The sequence below is a fragment of the Belonocnema kinseyi genome, chromosome 5 (genome assembly GCF_010883055.1).
Source record: "Belonocnema kinseyi isolate 2016_QV_RU_SX_M_011 chromosome 5, B_treatae_v1, whole genome shotgun sequence".
Lineage (NCBI taxonomy): Eukaryota > Metazoa > Arthropoda > Insecta > Hymenoptera > Cynipidae > Belonocnema > Belonocnema kinseyi.
Window position 1 is genome coordinate 70,899,605 of NC_046661.1, and position 24,515 is coordinate 70,924,119.

Consider the following 24,515-nt stretch of genomic DNA (forward strand, 5'->3'; position numbering starts at 1 on the left):
GTCACTTATTGATGTACGACCACGCTTAAATTCATTTACCCACTTATAAACCGTTGCTAAGGCAGGGGCAGATGTGCCATGAACTGAGTCCAATTCATTTTTCATCTCATATGGAGTTAAACCCTTTAAATAAAAATGTTTGATTACCGCTCTGTACTCGTTTTTTTCCATTTTTCTTAACGAACAATTTTTTTTTTTCAATTGGTTATAAAAACACGTAAACTCAGAAGATGTGGACTGTGACTGCACCATATATCTAGTCGGGAGTGGTGCTGACTGAAAACAGATGATTTGGAGCGATTCGCGCGCCATATGTTGGTCATTGTAAGGACTTATTGAACTACCCTCGTATGTAATTTGTTCAAAAACTCGTATTTTTTGGTAGAAAACAATCTTTTTTGTTAATAAATGTTGGTTTAAAATTCATGCAGTTTGTTTGGAAATTAATATTTTTGTAGGAAATTAGTCTTTTGGTTAAAAACTCAACTACATATTTGGTGAGAAATGTATGTATTTTGTTAAAAAATTCGTCTATTTGGTACCAAATTGATGTAGTAATTTCTTTTGAAATTCATCTTTTTGGTATAACACAATCTTTTTTGTTAAGAAATTTCGGTTAGAAATTGATGCTGTTTGTTGGAAATTCATATTTTGTTTAGAAAATTAATCAGTTGTTAAAAAATTTAACAATTTGGTTCAGCTGACGGAGAGAATATTCCACTGAAATTAATTTTTTCAGGACACTGACGCAGTGGATATCAGTAATTTTGCAGAAGACCTGGATCTTTCGACGCAAGACGTTCCCAGTACGATTGCAGTTACAACACCTTCTACAGGGCAAAAGCGTTCTAAATATCCAGAAACCTACGAATGAGATACTGAAGCAGTAGGACCAGTAAAAAGAGGGCGGGAAGTCAGGCACAGCAACGTACAAAATGCAAGTATTTTCTGAGTTGTACTATTTACAAAAATGAATGTGTTAAATGGTTTTAATTATTTTATTTTTGTCCAACATTCCGTTCGCAGGTTTTTGGACTGTAGTCTGAAAGGCAAGAAGTTTGTGGGCTTGTACAATAATGGTTTCTTCGATGGAACTGTACTTTCGCAGCTTTCTGTGTACCTCATTGACTGCGAAATGAATGCAGATCTGGATCCAAACAAAGTGTGAGTATGGCGCTTCAGGACCTTTGCCCTGGGACATTATGGAAACACTGTGAAGAAATATTGTTATCTCGAATAAGTTTTCTTGTTCAACTAAACTATAGAATATCCCCATAGAGATTCCTTGAACTACGAGAAGAGCTGGTGGCAGTTTTCCCGATGGAAGTGACAGTAAGTTTGACTTCTTTCTGTACAACTGGAAAGTCGGAATGCATCTTAATAGAAAATTTGTTGTCATCCGGTCCAGTTATATGTGTGAGAATGCAAGATAATAATGTTTATGTTGCTTTTAGGTATGCTCTGTGAAATATATATTATTGTGTGCAAAATATAGTATGATAATATTTTTTATGATATATTTATAGAATTTACTTTAATTTACTTTTTATAGAATTCCTGTAGAATATCCGATGAATCCAAGTAAATGGTCCTAGTATCAAATAAAAATAGATGTACGATACAATAGAAATAGGTATAGCTACATTTATATTAGATGTCCTAACCAAGGAGATAGTAGCATGCTACAAGTATAGTTGGATGGGGCAGCCAAGTTTCAGCATGAGCGATCCTCCTCAGTTGGATGTCACAGCCAATTTTAATTCATCCAATAAAAGTGGCTGTCTCAGCCAACTGATGGGATGGCACTCCAGAATCCAATTAAATTGGATGCCACATCCAATTCTTAGGTTCCACCAACCAATTCTTATGTAGATCAAAACGTACATCGAAAATCCATTAATATTAAATGTTTACATTTTCAAATAATAACATTTTCAACATTTTTCTTGAAACATTTTAAATTATCCACTCGGAAAAATATGAATTTTCAACAAAAAAGTTTATTTCTAACCAGTTAGTTCAATTTTTAACTCAGACGCTGAAATTTCAACTAGAAATTATAACTTTGATAGAAAGTAACTAAATTCTGAACTAAATTATAAGATTTCAATTTTTTGAACGAAAAAAATAAAAATTTTCAAATATTTTACACGTATTCGAACTGTTCAAAATTCAGTTTAATTACATCTGATATAATAGTGTTGTACATAGTGTAGAAAAATTAATATTTTAGACAAAATCTAACTGTGAAAAACGAAATGCATGATGAGAATGGCTTCGTTAAACATGTTTCGTTCCACGCAGTTAAGAATAACTACATCACGACTCGTCTACGCGACATAAACAACTATCGAGTATATGAATTTCCAATACATGTGGCTCTTTTCATTTTCAACCATTGACCGTTTTTCGCTAGGAGCGTTTGGCGGAGCGGTATCAGGACTAATTCCATGAGAGTGACATAGATCGACATAAAGCACACTTAGTACCGCATTGTGTCTTGGAATGTACGAGTTGAATAACTAAATAGTATAGCACTAGATGCTCGGAGAGTGCATTAAATGCTCTGCGGCTATTATCGGGAATGTCTTGGCTCGAGTTGTGGCGACAGTAGGCTAAAGTAGATCTGACACTGTAAGTATATGCAATCGAAGTATCTACTTCTGCTTAATTTATAATTATTATAACGTATAATTTTTTAATTCAAAAATAAGAAGAATAATTAAAAATTAACCCGAATTAGAAATTAGGATTGAATAAATGGCCCTACTCTTACGTATAAAATAATAATTATAATTTAAAAAAAAAACAAATTATCGATTTCACAAATAATTTTTATAAAGAATGCTAAATTTTAATGTAAAATGTAAAAAAAAAGATGTACTTTACTTGAAAAAATCTTTAATTGGTTTGAAAAAAAAACATATTGCATGTAAACAAGAACTTTACTTAATTTAAACAAGAGACTTATTTAAACTCACCAAAAACTTTTTCGAACCAAATAAAGAAGGACAGACGAAAAACATCTGATTCAAATAAAAATTTGTTTTCCCCTATGCCAAAGAAATAATTTGTTGAAAAAACGATTTTTTTCAGGGAAGCTAATGGTTTGGAATTAAATTAGACTTTACAAGGTTTCATCAAATATTCACGTTCTAAGACCACCTAAATGAGAAACTAGTGTATTATGCATCTGGGGAAGGAAAAAAGGCGTTTATTTTAATATTGGAAAATAAGCTACTTTCCGTGCATGCATTAAACTGTCAACTAATCTGAGCAAGAAGTGAGACTAATAAAATTGGCCGAGCCAAGCGCGATTCACGAGGTCGAAAAAGAGGCCCTCCTCTAAACTTCTGAAAACCATGGAGAATTTAGGAGGATCTAAAAAAATTATTTATTGCAATATGTCACCATCCGCCCTTATGGCTGATCTGAAATTAAATAAAGGTGCATATACCAGGATCAGTCCTGGAATTTCAGGGTTAAAACGAGTGCCATAAGAATACATGTTATACTTTTGCTTTAAAACTAAAAATATAAATACTTCTCGTCACTTTCTGCATATAAGTGTAATCCTAATAGATTTAATATTAGTCTCAGTTTCATCCCCCACTAAAACTCGAAAATAATCATTTTGACCTCAAATTAAAAAACTTGAAAATCTCCTAAACTGGAAGCGTCCACGAGGGCTCTTCTTATGCTGACGTTCATGTATAATACAGGACCACAAATAAATGAAACAAGTTTTTCAGAAGAAACTCACGTGTCCTATATTTATTTCTGTTTGCTGAATCCAAATCCATTAGGCATTTATCTCCAGCACGTCAGGATTTTTCAATCGCGAAAAATGGCGGAAAATCGATTTTTCCATATGCAGAAACCTGATGCAGCTCAAATCCACCTAATTTTCATCCTTGAAATTGAAAACTCAACAAACTGCATTCACAGTAATGCAAGATGATGAATTTTAAATGTACATGATTTTCGTTTTTGCATTAAATTAAGTAAGTCACTTGATTTCAACCAGAAATCGAACATAAGTGCAGTGTCTCCTATCTGATATACGGGTAATATGATGATTAATTGACAGTTATGTTGAGTTTAGGATGATTTTCATTCGCGCAGTCCGAAATTGAATTTGGGCTGGCAGAAAGGCATGCGCGAAATGCGATGCGGCGATGCGCAAACAGACGGATTTCGGCGATTTTAGAAGAGGTGCCAAGAGTGCAGCTAAGAGTAGCCAATATCGTGTCGATAGCGCTGGCTGTATAGTATCGATCAACACTGAGCTCATGGTATAGTCGTTTCGTCAACGTTTGCTATTTGGAAATATGTACTCAGATCTATAACGGATTTTGATTATGAATATAAGAATCGTTCATATGTCATAAAAAAGATATAAAAATGGATTGAAGATTTGTGTTCTGTACCTTGTATTTCAACAATCAGCTGTCTTAAATTAATCTATAAAGTGCATTTTAGGTCCATAAAGCTGTTGACTTTCAACAAAGCGCGTTACTTAAAGTCATGTTAAAATCATCAGTTGACTTTCAACTGGCGAATGATCCTTTTGGTTACATCTAAAAGTCAAACGCATTTCTCTACTGAAATTCAGATTCTTGTATTAGTGTGTTACCACCGAACCATAAGCCCACAAACCCCAAACTTACAACCCCCTTGGTCCTACACACAAAAATACTACATGTTCAAATTCTAAGCTTACTAAAAACTCTCCTGAGTCGAAATATAGGTCTTTTTTATATTCTTCATGGTGTTGAATGGATTCTTTTTTAGATCCCCTTAATACTCGTCATGCTTGTTTGATTGCCTTAGGCCTTATTTAGTACAATTTTAATCCTCTTTGAGTCTCTTCAAAATTTACGCAGTATTTTTCAAGTTCTTATTCACACCTTTTATAATCTCTACAAAAGTTTAAGGCCGATTTAAGACTCTAAAAACTCTGCGATAATGAAAAATTTCATTTAGAGGTTTCAAATGTAAAATTATTGAAACTAATATTGAAAATTAACTAAAATATTAATGAATAACTATTTTCTAATATTTCAAATTATTACCATTTATAAAATAATAATGTCACCATTCATTAAAATTTACTGCATATTATAATGTGAGAATATTTATTTGAGTTCTTTTTGGTAGATAGACAATCTAACATACACTGCATTATCTATATTGATGTAAATACAAACGTACATGCATTTACAATATGCTGCAACAATGATATATAAGGCATGTTGACATTAAAATCATTTTTATTGACTTTGAATTACACGAAAATATTTAAAAGTGATATATTGCCATTTATTTGACAATTAAATTAATTTTCGGTATACAAATTAATCGTCAGAAGAAATAGTTCGAAGCAAGTTGATTGTTTCGTACATAGCCAAAAAAATAATTATTTAGTAATTAATAAATAAATAATGGACATTTACTTATTATTTGATTAATTATTAATTAATAGTTGATCCATCATCAATAAATAATGAATTAATAATCAAATAATAATAATAATTCATGTTTTCGCGCGAATTTATTGGATTAGTTACCGGTAGCGCTCTGATAAAAAATGATTTTTTTCATGAATTTGTTTATGATTCTTCACAACAAACAATAATTGCTACAGAAACAAAATTTGTAATGTAACTGTAAATTTCGTTCAACAAAAAAGAATACTTTTCTACCCAAAGAGGCGATTTAAAAAAAATACATAAATTTTCTACCAAGTACTTTATTTTTAACTTATACAATGGACACTATAAAGTTTAATCCAAAAAGTTTAATTTTTTGCTAAATTGTTTAATTTCAAAACCAAAAGGATGAATTTTCTGAAAAACAGTACAATTCTTAACATAAAAGTCCACGGTCAGTCAAACCTTGGCCCGAGAATGAGCAGACGTTCGGAGCAACTTTGGTTAATTCTTACAAACAGACCGCGAAAGTGAAATTTAATCATTTTAAATTTCCTATCTGATAATATTTTTTAATTGAATAACTTATACAATCTAAAATTAGAGTTATGGAATTTTTTTACATTTTAAATCAGGCTTTCAATGTTTTTATAAATAAATATGATGAACAAAATGGTCATTTTTTCTGTGTTAAAATTCTCTTTGTTTTATACAGTAACATTAGTTAAAGATGCTCCAATAATATATAATAAACAAGAACAGTGTAATGATGAAGAAATTTCTTCGCTAAATTATTGTTGTTGATATTATGAATAAGTTTAATAAACAAATGCATTAATGAGGCATTTTTCGAATTTTCCAACATTTTCCAGATCTTTTTCGTTGTCAAATTCCCAAATAATTCATATGATTTTTTAATTTGTTTAAAAGATCATGGAATGTATTAACTAATTATTCATTTTGCTGAAAGGATCATAAAGTACTAAATTAAAAGGACTGACATAAAAAAACGAATTTTACCGTTCACAGATGCCCGAATAATGCATTTGTTTTGTTAAATTTGTTTAAAAAAAAGGTAAAATATATCACCTAATCATAAATGTGGCTGAATTTATTATTAAGATCCTAGTGAAAAAGTCTGGAATCGAAAAAAAAGAATTTTTCCGCTGACAAATGCCCCAAAACTGCATTTGTTAAAAAAATTATAAGACTGAACAAAAAATTATTTATTTTTCTGAAATTATCATGAGGTTTCTAATGACAGAGTTAGCATCAAATTTTTCTGTCGAAAATTGGCTCAACAAATTATGAATTTTGCTAAAATTATCATAAAGTTTCTTATTAAAAAAACTCACATAAAAAAATTCCATTGAAAAATCCTGACCAATGAATTTACTTGTTAAGTTTGTTGTAATTTCAACAATAATAATCTCAAAAAATTTAAATATCGTGTTTTCATCAAAATTTCTTGCAATACAACTTTAGAAACGTAAAATTGTGTAAAATCGTAGCAAACATTCTTTCAAAAAAAAATTTGTTGATTAACTTTTTAATCTTTTTGTTATATAATATCAGTACATTTGTAAATAATGTTACTCTATAAAAATTAGACGATTTCAACAATCTTTCTGTTATTGAAGAGCCCCGTGAGCGTTAAACCATTTAGCGGAGTTTTTGTAACCAAACTTCAAGTGCGGCGAGTGCGATTTTTTAAAGCGTCAAAATTATGTAATTAAATTTTAAAAATTTTAAATTTAATTAATTATTTTTGTCGAAGGTTGGGTCGGCATCATCTTAATAGATGGCCTATATATGGGACCAAACGTAGGGCCGACATATAGAGCCAAAGGCGGTTGACCGCTATCATTTATCTGATTGGTCCGGCCAGTGGTGCACAAAGCTCGACCGATCGCCCGACGGTTGACCAGACGGTCAATTCGCACTTGGGACAACGCATTCATATTACAACATGTAAGAAATACTGAATAGAGGATCTACGAGAATCTACTAAGTATTTCATTAGGTCCGTTTTAAGACCTCCAAACATGCAAAAATGGAAATTTCTGCACATTTTGAGTAGTTAAACAGTACTTGTATTATATTCCATTAACCCTCAGCAGATCCTTTTGAAGTCTCCGAGGCAAGAGAATTTAAAAGTATAAAAAAAGGACTTATATTTCGACTTAACTCCCTTTTTCCTCTTTTTCCAACCCATTATTCTTCCTATATACGTCTTTAATCTCCATAAACTACAAATCTCCCCGTCCCCCCTTTCCACCCCGTCAGTCTTGTGCTTGGACCCATAAACCATTAACCTACAAACTTTATAACTAAAAACTCTAGGCAAAAGTACCATACCCGTTCAAATCCTAGATCTACATGTCCTCTCTCTCAGTGATCCCAGATTTGAAACGAAGTACCCTCCAATCCTATCACAGGTCTATGTCAGTGTGAATATTGTAGGAGATGATGTACATGACTTGGTTGCGCGCGCAACCCATTTCTCCTTTTCTGAATTTGAAAACTCGAAGGTGTACGATTGCTGGTCGGAACACTTTGGCGGTTCTATTTATATCTCTATCTGCTTTGAAATAAAATCAAGAGATTGGGATTTTAGTATTTCCAGATTTCGATGCTGGGAAAATTTCAGCAATTTGTTACTAATGAGTTCTAAGAGCTCATTAAAAAAGATTTAAAAGCTTTTCAAATTATTTCAGAAAATTTAAAAATGAGTTTACAAGCTTTTAAAGCAACATCGTGTAAAAATATATAATTTTAGAATAAACTTGAGTAAATTTAAGAGATATTTAGAACTCTTTGAAAGATTTAAAAAAAAACAATTAAAATTTATAAGATATTTTAGAACTTTTTCAAAAATTCTGGATAATGACATAAATACTTTAGGTTCGCAAAACAATTTCTTTAGATTTTTTAATTTGAAAAATAACCTTTAGGAGAAAATTCAAAAAAGATTTTGAAACATCAAATATTTCCTTAAATTTTGAGAAAGAGTAGAAGATTATAAAGCAAAATGGGTCAATTTGGTAACATTCTAAAATAAAAAATAAATTAAACCATAAAATTCTATAAATATTGCGAAGATTTAAGGAAAATAAAGAAGATTTTTAAACTGCAGAAGACTTAAAAAGTGTAGATTTATGTAAAAGTTTTTAAACAAAAAGGAAGCCATACGTTAAAAACGCAAACATCTGGACACTAATGTTCTTTTTCAAATTAAAAATTGTGAAAAAAATGGGTGGAAAACTGAAAACCCATATGGTAAAGTATCACATGCCCTTAATTAAAATAACTTTGAAAGGTCTCAAATAAAGAAATAAATGTTATTTAAGTTCTTAAGAAAATTGGGGATATTTTGAGGCAGCTTTTTAGGTTTTAAATATCTTTTCAAAATTTCAAGAAAAATTCCAGTCAGATAAATATATTTTTAAAAATTTAAGAAGTATTGTGTAGATATTTAATTTTAAAAGGGCTCGAACGTTTCCTATTATTTTGTAAAATTCCGTAAAATATATATATTTTTTAATCTAGAAAAATTGGATTCATTAAAAAAAAATTCTAGGAATTTAAGAGGCTTTGCATAGATTAAAAATATTTTAAACCTTGGAAGCATATTCGAAAATTTATGGAATATTTATTATTTCTTCTGAAATTATAAAAGGCCTAAATATCTTTTGAAAAGGCTAAAATTTTTCTAATAATTTGTAAAATCCATTAAAATAAAATATATATTTTTCAAATCTTCTACATTCTTTTTTTGACACATCTTAAATATTTAAAATTCTTTTCTAATTGTCTCATGAAAATGATAAAACTTATATAATTTTAAAAAACTGCTGATACTTCTTTCCTTGTAAATAATTTGAAAATGCGTGTAACTCAAAAAATAACAAAAAAGAATTCTTGTGTTACTGAAAAATATTGATTAATTTATTTCTATACCGTGCTTCATCCTAAAAATCAATTTTTATTTACAAAACGTCTATTAAGAAAATTTTAACAAATAAATTTTTATTAGAAAATTGAGTTAATGATAAAAATGAGTATAAAAGTGAGCGCGTGCGTGCGCGTACTCATAATAGTCTAGTATAAGGAAAAATCTTTATAAAAATATATAATTTTTTGGGAATTGATTAAGTTTTTAAAATTTATATCATGTATCTATTATTAGTATGAAATTAGAATTTGAAGAATCTTAATTACACCTGTTAAGAAAACAGAAATAAAACTTCGAAATGTGTTTTACCAATTTCGCGGAAAAAAAATTGTTGGCAATGTTGTGAGTACATCAATTTTTACATGTATTTTCGAAAAATTATTCAAGTAGAGTAGAGAATCTGCAATCGATCCATTGATAAACTACAAACTTTGAAGACTTAAATTACTAAATTAGAAGGAAGGTTATGTAATGAATGAAAAACAACTATTTTGAGCCGTATATATAAATAAATATATTGGATCGGTGAAAAAAACCTGAAAGGCATAAAAAGCACCGAAAAGGACCTATAAACAAATTTGGGAACAGAGAAATTAAAATAAGTGCCCCTCGCCTCTAACAAACTGAAAATAAATTAAATCATTTTATATAATATAAGCATAAAAAGTTAAAACACCAATTATTTTATAGAAAATTAATTGATTTTGTTTAAAAGTAAACTTTTGGGTTGAAAATTGATATATTTTGTTAATTAGATTTTTTCCTAACATTAAAAAAACTGCAAAATAAAAAAATTGCCTCAAAATCTTCCTGCTTCTTTTTTTTAATTTTTAATATCTTTTCAAATACTCACTTAAAATTAATTTTTGAAACTAAAAATTATTTTTTATTTCTTTAGCAATCACAACAATTTTTGTTATTCTTTTAAAATATTTTACAATTCTCAAAAAGCTTATTTTTTAAAAATCCGCAAAAATCTACATCGTGTTTCAGATTATTTGAAATAATTTCAAATTTTAAATTAATTTTGAATCTTCTTTTAAATTAAAATTGTAGCGTTTAAAGTTAAAATTTAGCTCATTACAATTTTAACAATTCAAGGCTTTCAATTTCGAACCATTCTGTTCAAATTTGTATAGTTGTTTATAGTGGATTGTTTTAAATGAACGGTCAATTAAAAAAAATCATAATCGAAAACCAATAAATTAATTTTCTATCAAATAATTGGTGTTTTAACTGATACAATATACATGATAAAATTTCAACCAAAAATGGAATAGTTCAATTTCCAGATAAAAACTGTGATAAAAAATTGAATTGAACAAGAAAAAAACGAATTTTCAACAAAATTGTTAAATTTTCAAGGGAAAAGGTGAATTTTCCACCAAGAAGATTAATGTTGTATAAAAAAAAGATTTTTCAACTTAATCATTATATTCGATTAATTTTTAATCAACCCTATAATAGTTACATTTTCAGATAAACATAAATAATTTTTAACTGGAAAAATGAATTTTCAACAAAGTCGTTAAGTTTTCAACCAATAAGATGAATTTTCGACAAGAAAATTAATGATCTACAAAAAAAGACAAATTTTAACCAAAATACATGGATTTTCAACAAAATTATTTAATTTTAAAGTGAAGGAGACAAATTATCTACAAAAAGTTTAATTTTTGAAGCGAAAAATATGAGTTTTCATTCAAAGAGTGAAACTTTCAACTAAATATTTATATTTTTTTAATTTTCAGTTTCAAAAATGTATTGTCAAGGAAAAAGATGAAACTTCAAATAAAAAAAAAATAAATTTAAACAAAGTAGTTGAACTTTTGATAGAAAATAGGACCTTTTTTTACAAAATAGTACATTTTCAACATAATAATTAGTTTTTCAACCGGAAATCGTGCGCCTTCGAGTTTTCAAATTCAGAAAAGGAGAAATGGGTTGCGCGCGCAACCAAGTCATGTAAATCGTCTCCTACTATATTCACACGGACATAGACTTGCGATAGTTTGGAGGGTACTCGTTTCAAAGCAGGGATCACTGCTCTCTCCTCCTCCACCAAACTCCGCCCTATCACTCTTGCATTATGCGGGCATCAAAGAAGTATAAAGATAGAGAGATTCAGGCCTGTAACCAGGAGGGCTGGGGGGGCAATGCGCATGAGTTCACCCCCCCCCCCCGGAATTAGAATCGTGAAGAAATGTATTTTACTCTTTGACTCAAATTGTATCGTCGTTTCGAAAGAATTTTTTGTAGCGTAATAAGTATCCGGTTCTTTAAGCATTATGAAAAGTCAGAAATTCACTTTTATGCTATGTGCTGTCCTGAATATTTTGAAATGTATCGAGCCAGCAGATAGAATTTTGCAATCAACAGAAACTGGTTTAGCTAGCACTCTTCCGATCATTAAAAGTGTACATGAATGCATTACATACTTCCACTGCGACGATGCGTTCGAAACAACATATTTGATAAGCCAAAAACTGTTTTCTATTTTTCCTGAAAATTGTGAACCTACGAAAGGAAAAATCAAACCGAATCGCAGGTAAAGTAGTTTTGTATTGACAGAAAGCTCTGGAATTTATTCATTCACGTATGTTTTATAATAGTTTCACCTGGATAATTTCTTTTTCCTCCAATCTTTTTTGAAAATAAGTTGCTCTTAATAATACTACACAGCGAAAAAAAAAACTTTGCCCCTCATAAGATTATTTTTGCCCCCTCTGATATATTAGTCTGGCCATGGATCTGTCCGTGATTTAGTGGGGAAAGGGAATGGGAGAAGGAAGCAAGAGAGAGATGTTATGTAGAGCTAGGATTTGAACATGAATGGTACTTGTGCCTAGAGTTTGTAGTATTAAGGTTCGTAGGTTATGGTTTTTGGGTTAAAGACGTATAGCGTAAGAGTAATATTGTGGGGAGTGGGGAGGGGGAGAGAGGTTATCTTGATCTAGGATTTTAAATCTATGGTATTTATATATAATGTCTGTAGATGTAGGGTTTGAAGATTTGTGGCTCATGGGGATCAAAGATGTATGTAGGAAGAAAAATATGAAGGGAGAGGAGGGGGAAGGGAGGGAAGAGAGTTTTTTGTGGAATTCGAATGGTTGGATCGAGGAGAGTTAAGAAGATAAATGAAGAGAGGGGAGGGGAAATTTGTGGGTCTAGGGTTTTGCAGGTTTGGGGTTTGTGAGTTTATACCATAGGTCTGTGGTTTATTGACTTTACAATTTCGAGAATGGAAATTATTTGGACTTGAGCTCTATCAGGTTTTTGCATATGGAAAAATCGATTTGCCGCCATTTTTCGTAGTTGACGAAAAATCCTTTTTTTATTTGTGGTCCTGTGTAATTTAGGTCCTCTTTAGCTCCTAAGAATCTGCAGATAATATCCAAGTCTGCATACTTAGAGGTTCAAAGCAGGGTGTTATGCGAACCTCGTTAGAGTGTCGTAGATCCTCCACTCAGTGTTTTCTATTACACAACTAGATATACCAGTTTCAAAGGAATCTGTATTTTTTATTAATTGAGTGTTTATATTCGCATTAACTGCCGGGATCATTAGCGACTATTCTGTAAGGTTAATTATAAACTGTAGGATATATTTGGAGTAGTACACCAAGGGACAGAAGACGAAACTTCCTGGTTTGGTAATCGAACCCGCGTCATCGTGGCTGCCAAGACTGCAGTGTTTGAACATGAGACAAGCCCGATACAACCTGAGTCACGATGACTTCCTAAAAATCTGTATTATCATCGGAGTTGGTGACAATCAATCAATAGAGATATCCTTCACCAACTTTGAAAATGGAGATGAAAACTATCAATCTAAGGTAATTCCTTAAATAACAGACATTCTTTAACGTCCTTTCAGACTAGATGGAGCTATGAATTGAAAATGTTGACTTAAATTTTCCTCTGAATAAAGATCTTCCACTTCGCTTCGCTAGGAATACAGCGTATCTCTGAAAAAAATGCTGTGCTTTGATTCCCAGTAGAGCGAATAAGATTTTTTTCAGAGAAAAATTTAATTTAGATATATCAGGTTGAACGGTGGAAGTCCCAGATGCGTGAAAGCCAAAGGTTAAATAATAATATCTAAATAGAATTTTGTTGATTGCGAGACTTTTCTTTATCCCGTTCAGATATCCTCGTTTTACTGGAATATTTGACTTGTATTAACTCTTCACCCACCAAATAACATCAAACTTTGTGCGTACGATGCCACTTAATGTGTTTCACTGACAAAAACGTATGTTCATTCATAAAATGCGAAATATTTTGTAGTGAAAAAACACGTTGGTGCAATCTTGACCACTACGTTCTCGACAGACCGTATCACGCAGAATGAGACGCTGTCATGCATACGCTTCCTTGTGTTCCGTAACGCACGTGCGCAACGACCATTGCAGGGGCACTGGTATGTGCATGCTCATTAGCTTTCTTTTCTTTAAAAAATTGTAACTAGAAAAAAACTGAAGCCCTCAATATTTTATTAGTAATAATAATACTAAATAAATAAAAGGACGGGATATTTTTTTCAACTACACAAGCGCTGAAGAGTGAACAAATAAAATGCAAATCTGACAGTCTCTACGTCGCAGCTTCTCACTGCTTATGCTCAATACTGCTGAAATCATAGACGTGTAAATCAGGACTTGATAAATGTTTCGAAAATCATAAAGAGGTTAAAACGAAGGCTAGTACGCACCAAAGATTTAGTAGCATCGTTTTATTATCTAACACACGCATACTCTGTTATTACTTATATTGTAACTATTAATTTAAAGATATATTTTAATATCTCTAATAGTATCTATAAAAATGAGATTGGAACCATAATAATTCATCAGTACAGTGTCATCTCACCGTATAAAATTTGGCACAATATATTGTACAAAAAAGTAACCATTGCAAGAAAGAATGATAGTTTTATGAATGGTCATACTGAAGCAAAAAACTGACCAGATTAAGCGAGCGAATAACGTAAAAATACCAGCATACAGAACGTGTACGGATTTTTAAATTTTAAAAGGCTGAGAATTAATTTCATGAAAATTCCACCTGATATTATTTTAACATCTAATTCCCGAAAGCCCGGAAAAATTATTTATTTTACGCTTGCTGGAGATCAAGTAAAATTATTTTCGTTGAAAAACTTAACAAAATTGCGCCTTTAGGTCATGAAGACTTTTATTTTATCTTATCAATATTTGCATAAAAATACCATAATTTCAATTATAGATAAGTCTAATTATATTAACTATATTATTATATAATTTCCATACTCTCCAAATCGAATTCAGTTAAATGTCACTGACTTTCAGTGAGAATTCACTGATTGAAATAGCTAGAAATCGGTCACTGACAATCAGTGACAAGTTACTTATTCATTCAGTAAAATAATGAATTTTAAGAGTTTACAGCATTAAACCATGTTAATTTATTATTAATTATAAAATATTATTTTATTAAATTGAATCAAATAATCATAGTAAAAACTCAGAACCCATAAATATAATCAAATCTTAAACATTCAGGAATTTTTTTTGCAACTTGAGGGAAAGAGAAACAACAACGCTTAACTTTAAACATTAGATATTATGTTTTACATAATTGACTCTGGTGTTACTGAACTGATTAGTGAAGAAGCCCGAAATTACTGATTAATCCGTGAAATGTTTAGCTACTATTTCAATCAGTGAACATTTTACTGATTCATATTTAGACAGTAAGTGCAATTATATGATAATTGGTCAGGAAAAACGATCTAAGCATCAGTGGGATGTGACACATCATTTCCGAAGTACTTTTTTGTGCTGAATTAAGATCTGGAAACCGTTTGTCTCCAGAACTTCTTATTTACAAAATACTTGCAACTAAATTTTTTTATAAAACTTTGGTAACTTAGTGTAACATATATGAAATAATGTTGTCCTTAAAATGTTAGACATGACTTTAATCTGTTTTTAATCCTCAAACCAAAGACCGATATATTTGCTAAAAACTTGAAAAAACATGCAATATAGAGTTTTTTTAAAACTAGTTATAAGTGACAACATAATTGTGGTATATACACAAATAATGGGCTATTTTTACATTTTTTAGTTACAAACAAAACTAAAAAAAATCATTCTACCGCTAAACGTTCTCGATATATAGTGAAAAGTATGCTGTTTCACTAACCGTCAGCTACTTTCATTTTAGCCCAAGTTAAACTTCTTCGACTCGAGTTCGACTTGAATTGACCCCAATCAAGACTTTTTGAAGTCGAAAAGTTCGACTTGAGCATATCTCAGATTTGAGACGGAGCCAGACTTCAATTTATATCTTGAAGACAAGTTTCTATGCCTTGAAGACATAGGAAAGTGTGTGTGGAAGGGATATAGATTTTTCAGATTGATCCAGAATCCTCGTGCTACTTAAGTAGCAATCACCCCAAGCGATGAATCTCACGAAGTCGTTATGTAAGGTTCCCCACTACGGTCCATTAGTGGCCAAGGTCTTTTGTTTCAGGCGTCATTCACTCTAATGACACTCTTTTTATTAATTATTTGCGGCCATACTTTCCTGTCCTGGCATACTTCTCTAGCTTCTTTTATGTCCATGCATTTTTTCATGCAGGCTCTCGTGTTTCTGTGACTTCTTATGTCTCTTCTAACTAGGGTCTCATTCACACATTCTAACCATTCTTTCCGCGGTCTACCTCTGGTCACGCTGCCATTTACTTTACCTTGATACACTTGTTTCGTTAGTCGATCATTTGGCATTCTCTCAACTTGTCCGCAACATCTTAACCGATTTCTTTCCCATGTGTCTACTAGTGTCTCTTCTGCACCACATTATTTTAGAATTGTCTCCTGACTTACTTTTTCCATCAGGGTTTTCCCGCATATCATGCGCATGCATCTCATGTCAATTGCGTTAATTTTACTCTTATATTTTTCTTGATAAGTCCATGTCTCGCTACCATATAGTACTGTCGGTACAAATATGGAATTATGTATTGCCATTTTAACTTTATTTGATATATTTCTACTTCTGATAAGGGGACCTCCTCTATCAATAACCTTCTTACCTTCATTTATTCGTCTTTTAATTCCTAATCTATTTTCCCGACCATAGTAAATAAGCTACCAATGTATACGAACTTATAAACTTGTTCAATTCTCTTATAACTTAAAATTACATAAATTACTTACATAGATTACATAGATTACTTACAATCAACATGTTTACGGATTTTCATATGCATTATACTTGTTTGACGATGATACCGAAAATTTTGTTTGTTTTCACGTATTTCTAACGGCTTAGGAAATCCTTCTAGAAAGCTCCAAATATTATTTTTTTAAAGAAAATTTAGAAGGGTTGTACTCGTTCAGACCCACAGATTCCGAATTTTTTAATTAAAAATAACTAATTACATAATTACAAATTATTTATTCATCACTTTTAATCCCATTTATGAGTCGAAGAAGGTTTGACTATCTGATACAAAACAAACCTCGTCTTGAGACAAATAAACGTCGTCTTAGCCAAGACAAGGCTCAACTTGAGAGAAATAAACGCCGTTCTACCTGGCGTGGCCATAAAAGAAAGATGAAGGCCTATGTCTCGACTCACTTTTGAGACGCAGCCAAACATCGATGGCTTGGAAACGAACTCAAGACGTAACCAAGTCGAACTCAAGTCAAAGCATTTTTACTCGGGAGCGATCGAAGCTGGTGATGTTTGAACTCTAGATAGGAGATGTTCACCGAAAAATGAGCAATAATCCTCCCTACATCATAAAATTCTGGCTGGGTCTTTTGGTGTTGTTTAAATAGCTATCAGTAGTTACAAGACTTTAGTTACTTGTCCAAACGATCCCAATAAGTTTTGTTATGTATGTAGCGTTTTTTTACCAAGTAGCAAAAGGCAGAGACTTTCAGGTGGATTTAAAGAAGGCTACGAGCTATAGTTTAATATTGCAGCTATAGATTCGGATACAAATTATGCACCGAACATTTGCTGTAGGACATGTGCGACTTAACTCAGGTTAGCAAATCGTGGAAATTATCCAAATTTTCCATTTCCTACACCCATTTTTTGTAGAGAACTAGTAAGTCACATCACTGATTGTTAATTTTTAATATATAAATTATAGCAAAACAAAATCAAAGCTACAAAATACTTTAAGTACAATAGGGTTTAGTCTGCGACAAAACCTGTTTATAGGATTGTATGTGTGCCACACAAAAATTTAGATGATGATGGTAAACATGACACGAAGCAAAAACTACAAAATGCTTTAAAAACAATAGGGTTTCGTCTGCAACGAAACCTGTTTATAAGACTATATGTGCGCCACACAAAAATATAGATGGTAAAGGTAAAGAACCTGATTATGATGAAGATGCACCAGAAATTAAGCTGATATGAACTTCATAATTGAATGAACTTGTTTATTGGACGTTAAAAAAGGGTGTTAAGTTTGATTTGCATCTCTTTCAAATATCCTTAATTTCAGAAATTAAGCATTATAAAGCGGTGCCAGTTTTTTTTTAATCAGCTTGAACTGAAAGACTTAGTAAGAGATCTTAATTTATCAAAAGAGAAACCGGAAATCTTAGGCTCTCGAGTAAAGGAAAAGAATTTAGTAGAAGCTGGTGTAAAAACTACATACCGCAATCCAGAGGAAGGCGTAAGAAAATATTTTGCAGCAGTGGGTAGGCTCTTATATTGCAAAGATCCGGACGGATTGATGAAAGCACTTCGGCATGAGCAGAAAGTAGAAGAATGGCATTTATTTATAGATTTACAAAAGATTGGCTTCAAATGATTTCTTCTGCATAATGGTAATGTTTCCATCTAGACCTTTGGCGCATGCAACCCATATGAAAGAATGTTACGACGAGATGAAGTTACTTCTTAATAAAATTAACTAAAGTCTCTTTCAGTGGTCCGGAGATGATTTTTTATTAATTAAATTAACGGAGACTAACAAAATTAATGGAGACTTCAAAGTAATTCGAATTTTACATGGATTGCAAGAAGGATACACAAAAATTTGCTGCTTTTTGTGTTACTAGGGTAGTCGTGCCAGATATAAGCAGTACTTTGAAAAATTTTGGCCAGATAGAAGAACACTACAGCTGGGTGAAATTAATGTAGCGCAAGAAATCCTAGTTGACCCCGAACTCATTATTTTGCCACCCCTGCATATGAAATTGGGAGTAGTCAAAAACTTGGTAAAGGCAACGAACAAAAGTGGAGATGGATTCCTGTTGTTTAAGAAAAAATTCTCTAGATTAAGTGAAGCGAAGATCAAAGAAAGTGTGTTTGTAGGGCCCCAAATTCGCGAAATCATGAGCGACAAAGAAATGTACAATTGCCTAAATGACTTTGAGGCAGCAACTTGGTATTCGGTGACAAATGTAATTCGAAATTTGTTGGGTAACAAAAAATCTAATCACTATAAGCGATTCATAGATGATATGCTAAACAATTTCCAAATAATGAAATTGAAAATGTCCCTCAAAAATCATTTTCTAAATTTGCATTTGAGCTTTATTCCTGATCATTTAGGAGCAATCAGTGATAAACATGCAGAAAGATTCAATAGATTCGAGATATCAAGGCAACTATAGCATTGATTCTATGGCTATTTATTGCTGGAATCTTATATCGAATAATAAAAATATATGATATCTACGTTTAAGCAATAGGCGTACTTTCTGATAGGCTGCGATCAAAAACATACTACAAAACAAACAAAAATAGCCTATTATATGTATATAAAACTCAATTATGATGTCGTAGTTATAACTATTTTTAGAAAACTCTATTTTTTCGTGTTTTTTTAGGGTTTTACCCGATATCTCGCTGACCGTTAGATCGATTGGAAATATGAGGTGGTCATTGGATTCAACATTGAATAACGCATCGAAACCATGTCTAACATTTCAACACAAAAATAAATTTAGTACACTTTGAGTTAAGATAAACAAATTTTGAATAAATATCAAGTTGCAAATATCTTTTAAAGAATGGGGCTGGAGACAAACGGATTCTAGATTTAAATTCAGCGCAAAAAATACTTCAGGAATTATGCGTCGCACCCCACACATAATTAGGTCATTTTTGTTGATCAGTGAATGAGTACATTTTATTGTTTTATTGCATGGGAGTCTAGAATGCGCGAAATCTTCATATTAAGAGCAAAGTAAAGAATGGAAAAATAGGGCAAAATATCTTTTTCAACAAAGTTCGCCTAGTCTTGCAGCCAAATAATTCGATCGACCGACAGAAAGACATATTCGCGAAAACCATTTTTTCTGATTTAGGAAGTACACGAATATACTTTGCTGAATAACCGCGCGCTGCGGTCCTTTCAAGCCGACTATCCCAAACACTGTTGTCCTGATTGTCTGAGAATTTGCCGGTGCCAGGAGTTCTAGGAAGGCCCAAAATGGGTGGACTAAAAGCCAGAGTAAAGTGTATAAAAATGTCAAGAATTTATAAAGATAAAAACAGCAGCTCTACCACGAAATAATAAGTGTGATATAGCTACCCTTTCCCCCTATTTACGATAAAAACCTACTATTCCGAAATTGAGTTTGGGACACGAGCCGCATTTTTGAAATTTTCAAAAAGACTTCCTTTAAATGGCACATGCATGATTTCAGACCCTTTAGACGCCTATGAAGCGGGGCTAAAGCTCTAATTTTTATTCTCTAGGGAGTAAACAGTGACGTCAAAGGTAAATAATGAAAATTATACATCTATGAGCTCGCATTTTAAGATAATCAGCCCCCTCACCGCAAGAATAAAAGGTAATTTTGGTTGCAGATAATAGAATTTTGCTGTAATTTATGAAAAGTTACCATACATAATTGATTCAATTGCCGCAAATGATCAAAAATGTCATACTTTGCCGGAAATTTATAAAAATGTTTAAAATTAAATGTTAGGTCGGAGTTCTGTACTGGCGCGGTACTGTTAGAATACTGGCAGGACTACTGGCTTTATACCGGTAACACCCCTAATAATAACAATGTTCTGTACTGACTTGCAGTATTTAGCCAGTACTGGGCTAGTACTTACATTTGGTACTGGTGCGGTACCCTCTGTTAGTACTGGCCTAGTACTGGCTCAACCAATACTGAAAACTCGGCGAGGAGCTGACTTTTAGTACTGGGCCAGCACTACAGTTCATCACTGGGCCACTACTGCAGATTAGTACTGGGCGGGTACTGGTCAGGCTTCAAGTGATAACGAAAGTATCCCAGGTAGAAATATACCACTGGTCCAGTACTGGTATAGTACCGCCTGTCGGAGTTATAGTACTGGCTGGTTGTACTGGGCCAGAACTATGGCCGTACTTTCTTTTAATGCTTGACAGTACTGGCGCAGTACTGACTTTCAGTACTTTAGCATTACGTACGAAAATCCCGGAGTTAAATTTAAAAATGATAGAAAATTATTTAATTGTTTTAAGTACCATCTATTCATCATCATACGACTGCATATCGTTCGAATACTATTTATAATTAGAAAAATATAAATTTCAAACTATTTGTTTAATTGTAACACACAATATTTTTATAATCTAAAGATATAACCAAAAAGGTATTTAAAAGATCAATAATAATTGACTGCGAGTATTTTGTCAATACATGGTAATGGTAATGCTTAGAATGAATAGATATGTTACAGTTTTACACATTAAATTACAAATAATATTTCTAACGCTACGGGGTTTCGAACCTATATCGATATACCTAAATCTAAATATTGTTCAGAAAAGTTAAAACAACAGTTTTTCAATTCTTTTTTCTCGTTAATATTTTTATCATCATACGACATCAAATAGATATAAAATAAACTAACTGTTCACGGAAATATAAATAGAATAATTTGTAAATCAATTATTTAAATCGACTATATATTTTCTTCGTGTAATATTTTACTTTTTCGCGTTTTAGACCATTTTAAAGGTTCTTACAATAACATTTAAATAAGCAATTACAATTTGTACCGAACGAACTTAAAAATTCTACCACGTTGCGCAAGAATTTTGTTAAGAACAATTTTCTTTAAACCTTCGTGTAACGTTTTGCTTTTGAGGCGTTTTAGACTATTCTAAACCGATTAAGGCATACATACAACGCAATTTTTTCTGAACATTTAAAATTTTTCATGAAGGTGGAACTTAGAATATGTTCCTCAAAAAAAGTAATAAAAAAAATGTTTTCACCTTAATTGTATAGTCGATTTCTCGACATTTCAAATCACCCTGACAGTATTTATAAATGCGTTTTTTTTTTAATCCATTTTTGTACTACTGGCATATTAACGCCCCTGTCTTTCAGCCAACGTTCTGCCATATTTGGCGATCCACCGGCTGCCTATACTGGTGGGCAGTACTGGGCCAGTACTGCGCCGGTGGTAAACTCGGGCACACTACCGACTGTAACTGTTCTGTTTTGAAAATTCACATTAAAAATACAATTTTTCGTTAAAAAAAAAAACATTGTTTGAATTCAAATTTTTAATATAATTAGTGACAATTACAAAAAAATACGCCAATCGCTGACGAAACGCCAGTACGAGTATTTCACTAAATATGTATACCACTCCTAAGCCAGTAGTACACCAGTATAATGCCGACCGTTGCCTGAACTCTTGCACCAGTAGTAGATACAGTATCACGCCAACCTTTGGCTGTACTCTTATCTCGGTTGTCAGTCAGCACTTGAAGTTATTATATGGCCAGAACTACGCTAATCACTGGCGAAATATCGATGCCGGTATTTAACCAGTAATCCATTTTAATCTTAAGCCATGAGTACACCAGTATGATGCCAATCGTTGTTTCAACGCTTGTGTTAGTATTTGACCGGTTATACGTATCAGTACTGCACCAGTAGTAGATCCACTAAGCCGCCAAACGTTGGTGAAACTCCTGTGCCTGTATGGCACGAGTGGTAATGGTCAGTACAGGGCCAGTTGCATACTAGTACGATGCCAACCGTTGGTTTAACGCTTGTGTCAGAATTTGACCAGCAATACGTATCAGTGATGCGCGAGTAATAGACTCAGTATCACGACAACCACTTGCTGAACTCTTATGTCGTTTGTCAATCAGCACTTGTAGTTGGTATGTGGCCACTGTTACTTGTATCGCTGGGGAAACGCCGGTGCCAGTATTTTACCAGTAACGCATATCACTCCTCAGCCAGTAGTACGTTAGTATTATGCCAACCGTTGATTAAATTTTTATTTCAGTATTTTACCAATAATCCGTATCATTATTGCGTCAGGAGTCGACTCAGTATCATGCTAACCATTGGCGTAACTCCTGTGCCGGTATTGCACCAGTGATGACGGTCAGTACTGGGCCAGTTTTAAACCAGTATGATGCCTAGCGTTCGTTGAACTCATGTTTCAGTATTTTACCAGTAACACGTATCAGCGCTACAAAAGTAGTATATCAGTATCACGTCAAACATTGGCGGAACACCTGTGCCGAAATTACACTAGTAATAAAGGTAAGTACGGGGCTAGTTGTAAACCAGTATGATCGTAATCTGGCGTAATCTGGCGTTGGTATTATACCAGTAATGACAGTCAATACTGAGCCAGTAGTAAAGCAGTACTATGCTGATGGTTGGCACAGTACTAACAGACAGTACTGGTATTTATTCTGAATTAAAACTGGGGCGTTACAACGCCGGTCGTGAACTCTGGCTAACATCAGACTTTTTCCCCTGGGATTAAGAAGAGAAAGGGAGACGCTAGGAGAAGGAAAAGAAAGCAAATACAGTCCAGGACTATATATTATGAGGCATTTATACTATGGGGATTTATGCTAACAATTTAGAATTATTTTACTGTTTCTTTTTTCTTGTTTAAATATAAATTATTTCATTGATTGTTAGGAAGTCATCTCTTTGATAAAAAACTTTAACAGTTTGGTGGAAAATTCATCACTATTGTCTGAAAATTAAAATATTCAATTTGCAGTCAAATGGGCATTTCTTTGTTGAAAATTTAACTATTTGGTTAAAACGGTCACCATTTTTTATCAGAAACATATTCTTGTTTGTTCAAAATTAATTGTTTTCTGCTGATAGTTTAACTGTTTTTAAATAAAATATCATTTTCTTGATTTCGAAGTTTAAAATTCATTTTTAATTGTAAATAATTTTTTTTCTTTTACAAATTAATTCGAAAAAAAAGTTTAAACGAAAGCTGACCAGAATTCTGAAAACCTAACCAAGACCTATAAAAGCATTAATTGGCAACTGGTTTATAGCGGCGACTAGACCAACAGAGTGTAGACAAATCATTTATAGCTCCATTTCAAATATTCAGTTCTGCTATTGGTCGCTGACCGTATATCCATAAAGTTATTTGTTACAATATTTTCAAGAATGGATTCTAATACTCAAAACAATAAAATACTTTCAAGTTTAGTTTTTAATTTTCTATTTACAAATTATTGGGTATAAAGTTATGAAAAAAACCCTTATCAGCAAGATCAAACGGGATCTCCATAGGCGACTCGGGAAAATGGCAGTTAACAATGCTGAACATTACCTGATTAAATATGTTTGGAGAAGCACCTACATCTCTAAATAGCAACTGTTTCTCTGTATTTTGGAAGCCATTAAGTATTTCTATCCCCAACAAGGACCGTCGTGTCAACTATATGAGACAGCCAGGAACAATTGGCCCTTTTCAGGGGCAATAAATGTTCCCAGGGAAGAAATAATTTATTGTTTAAATACATGCGATGCATTATTATAATAATGTGAATAACTTGTAAATGAATGAATTTAAAATTGATAGAATTTCAATTCGCGTTTCCACTAGCGCTCCACTCGGCCAAACTAATGGGCCCCTCGACGGCAGAGTCAAGAGGCTGGATGCAAACCCCGTGGAAGCTTTTACGCATTGCCATAAATTATCTGTAATATACCCATAAATTACACAGGCCCACAAAAGAATCAAAAGTGTCTGTGCAATTGACCAGAGCTATATATTCTTATGTATTTTTCGACGCTGAATCCGAATTTGCAATAAAAAAGTAGGGTCCAGCTACTTTTTTATGGGGTTTTGATCGAAAAACCTCATTTT

The 24,515-nt window shown here is 32.4% G+C and overlaps 1 protein-coding gene across 5 annotated transcripts in view; it reads left to right on the top strand.

Moving 5' to 3' along the window:
- The window catches only part of LOC117173207 (glucose dehydrogenase [FAD, quinone]-like), a 164,928-nt gene that overhangs the window by 34,742 nt on the left and 105,671 nt on the right, over positions 1-24,515 (top strand). For 3 of the 5 annotated variants that reach the window (XM_033361652.1, XM_033361649.1, XM_033361653.1), the window contains exons 1-2: positions 2,560-2,634; positions 12,988-13,222. The exons of the other annotated variants lie outside the window; for them this stretch is intronic. In XM_033361652.1, coding sequence (XP_033217543.1) covers positions 13,197-13,222 — 26 coding nt within the window. In that variant the 5' untranslated portion in view covers positions 2,560-2,634; positions 12,988-13,196. Of the gene's footprint in view, positions 1-2,559; positions 2,635-12,987; positions 13,223-24,515 lie in introns of those variants that run through there. 5 annotated transcript variants of the gene reach the window in all.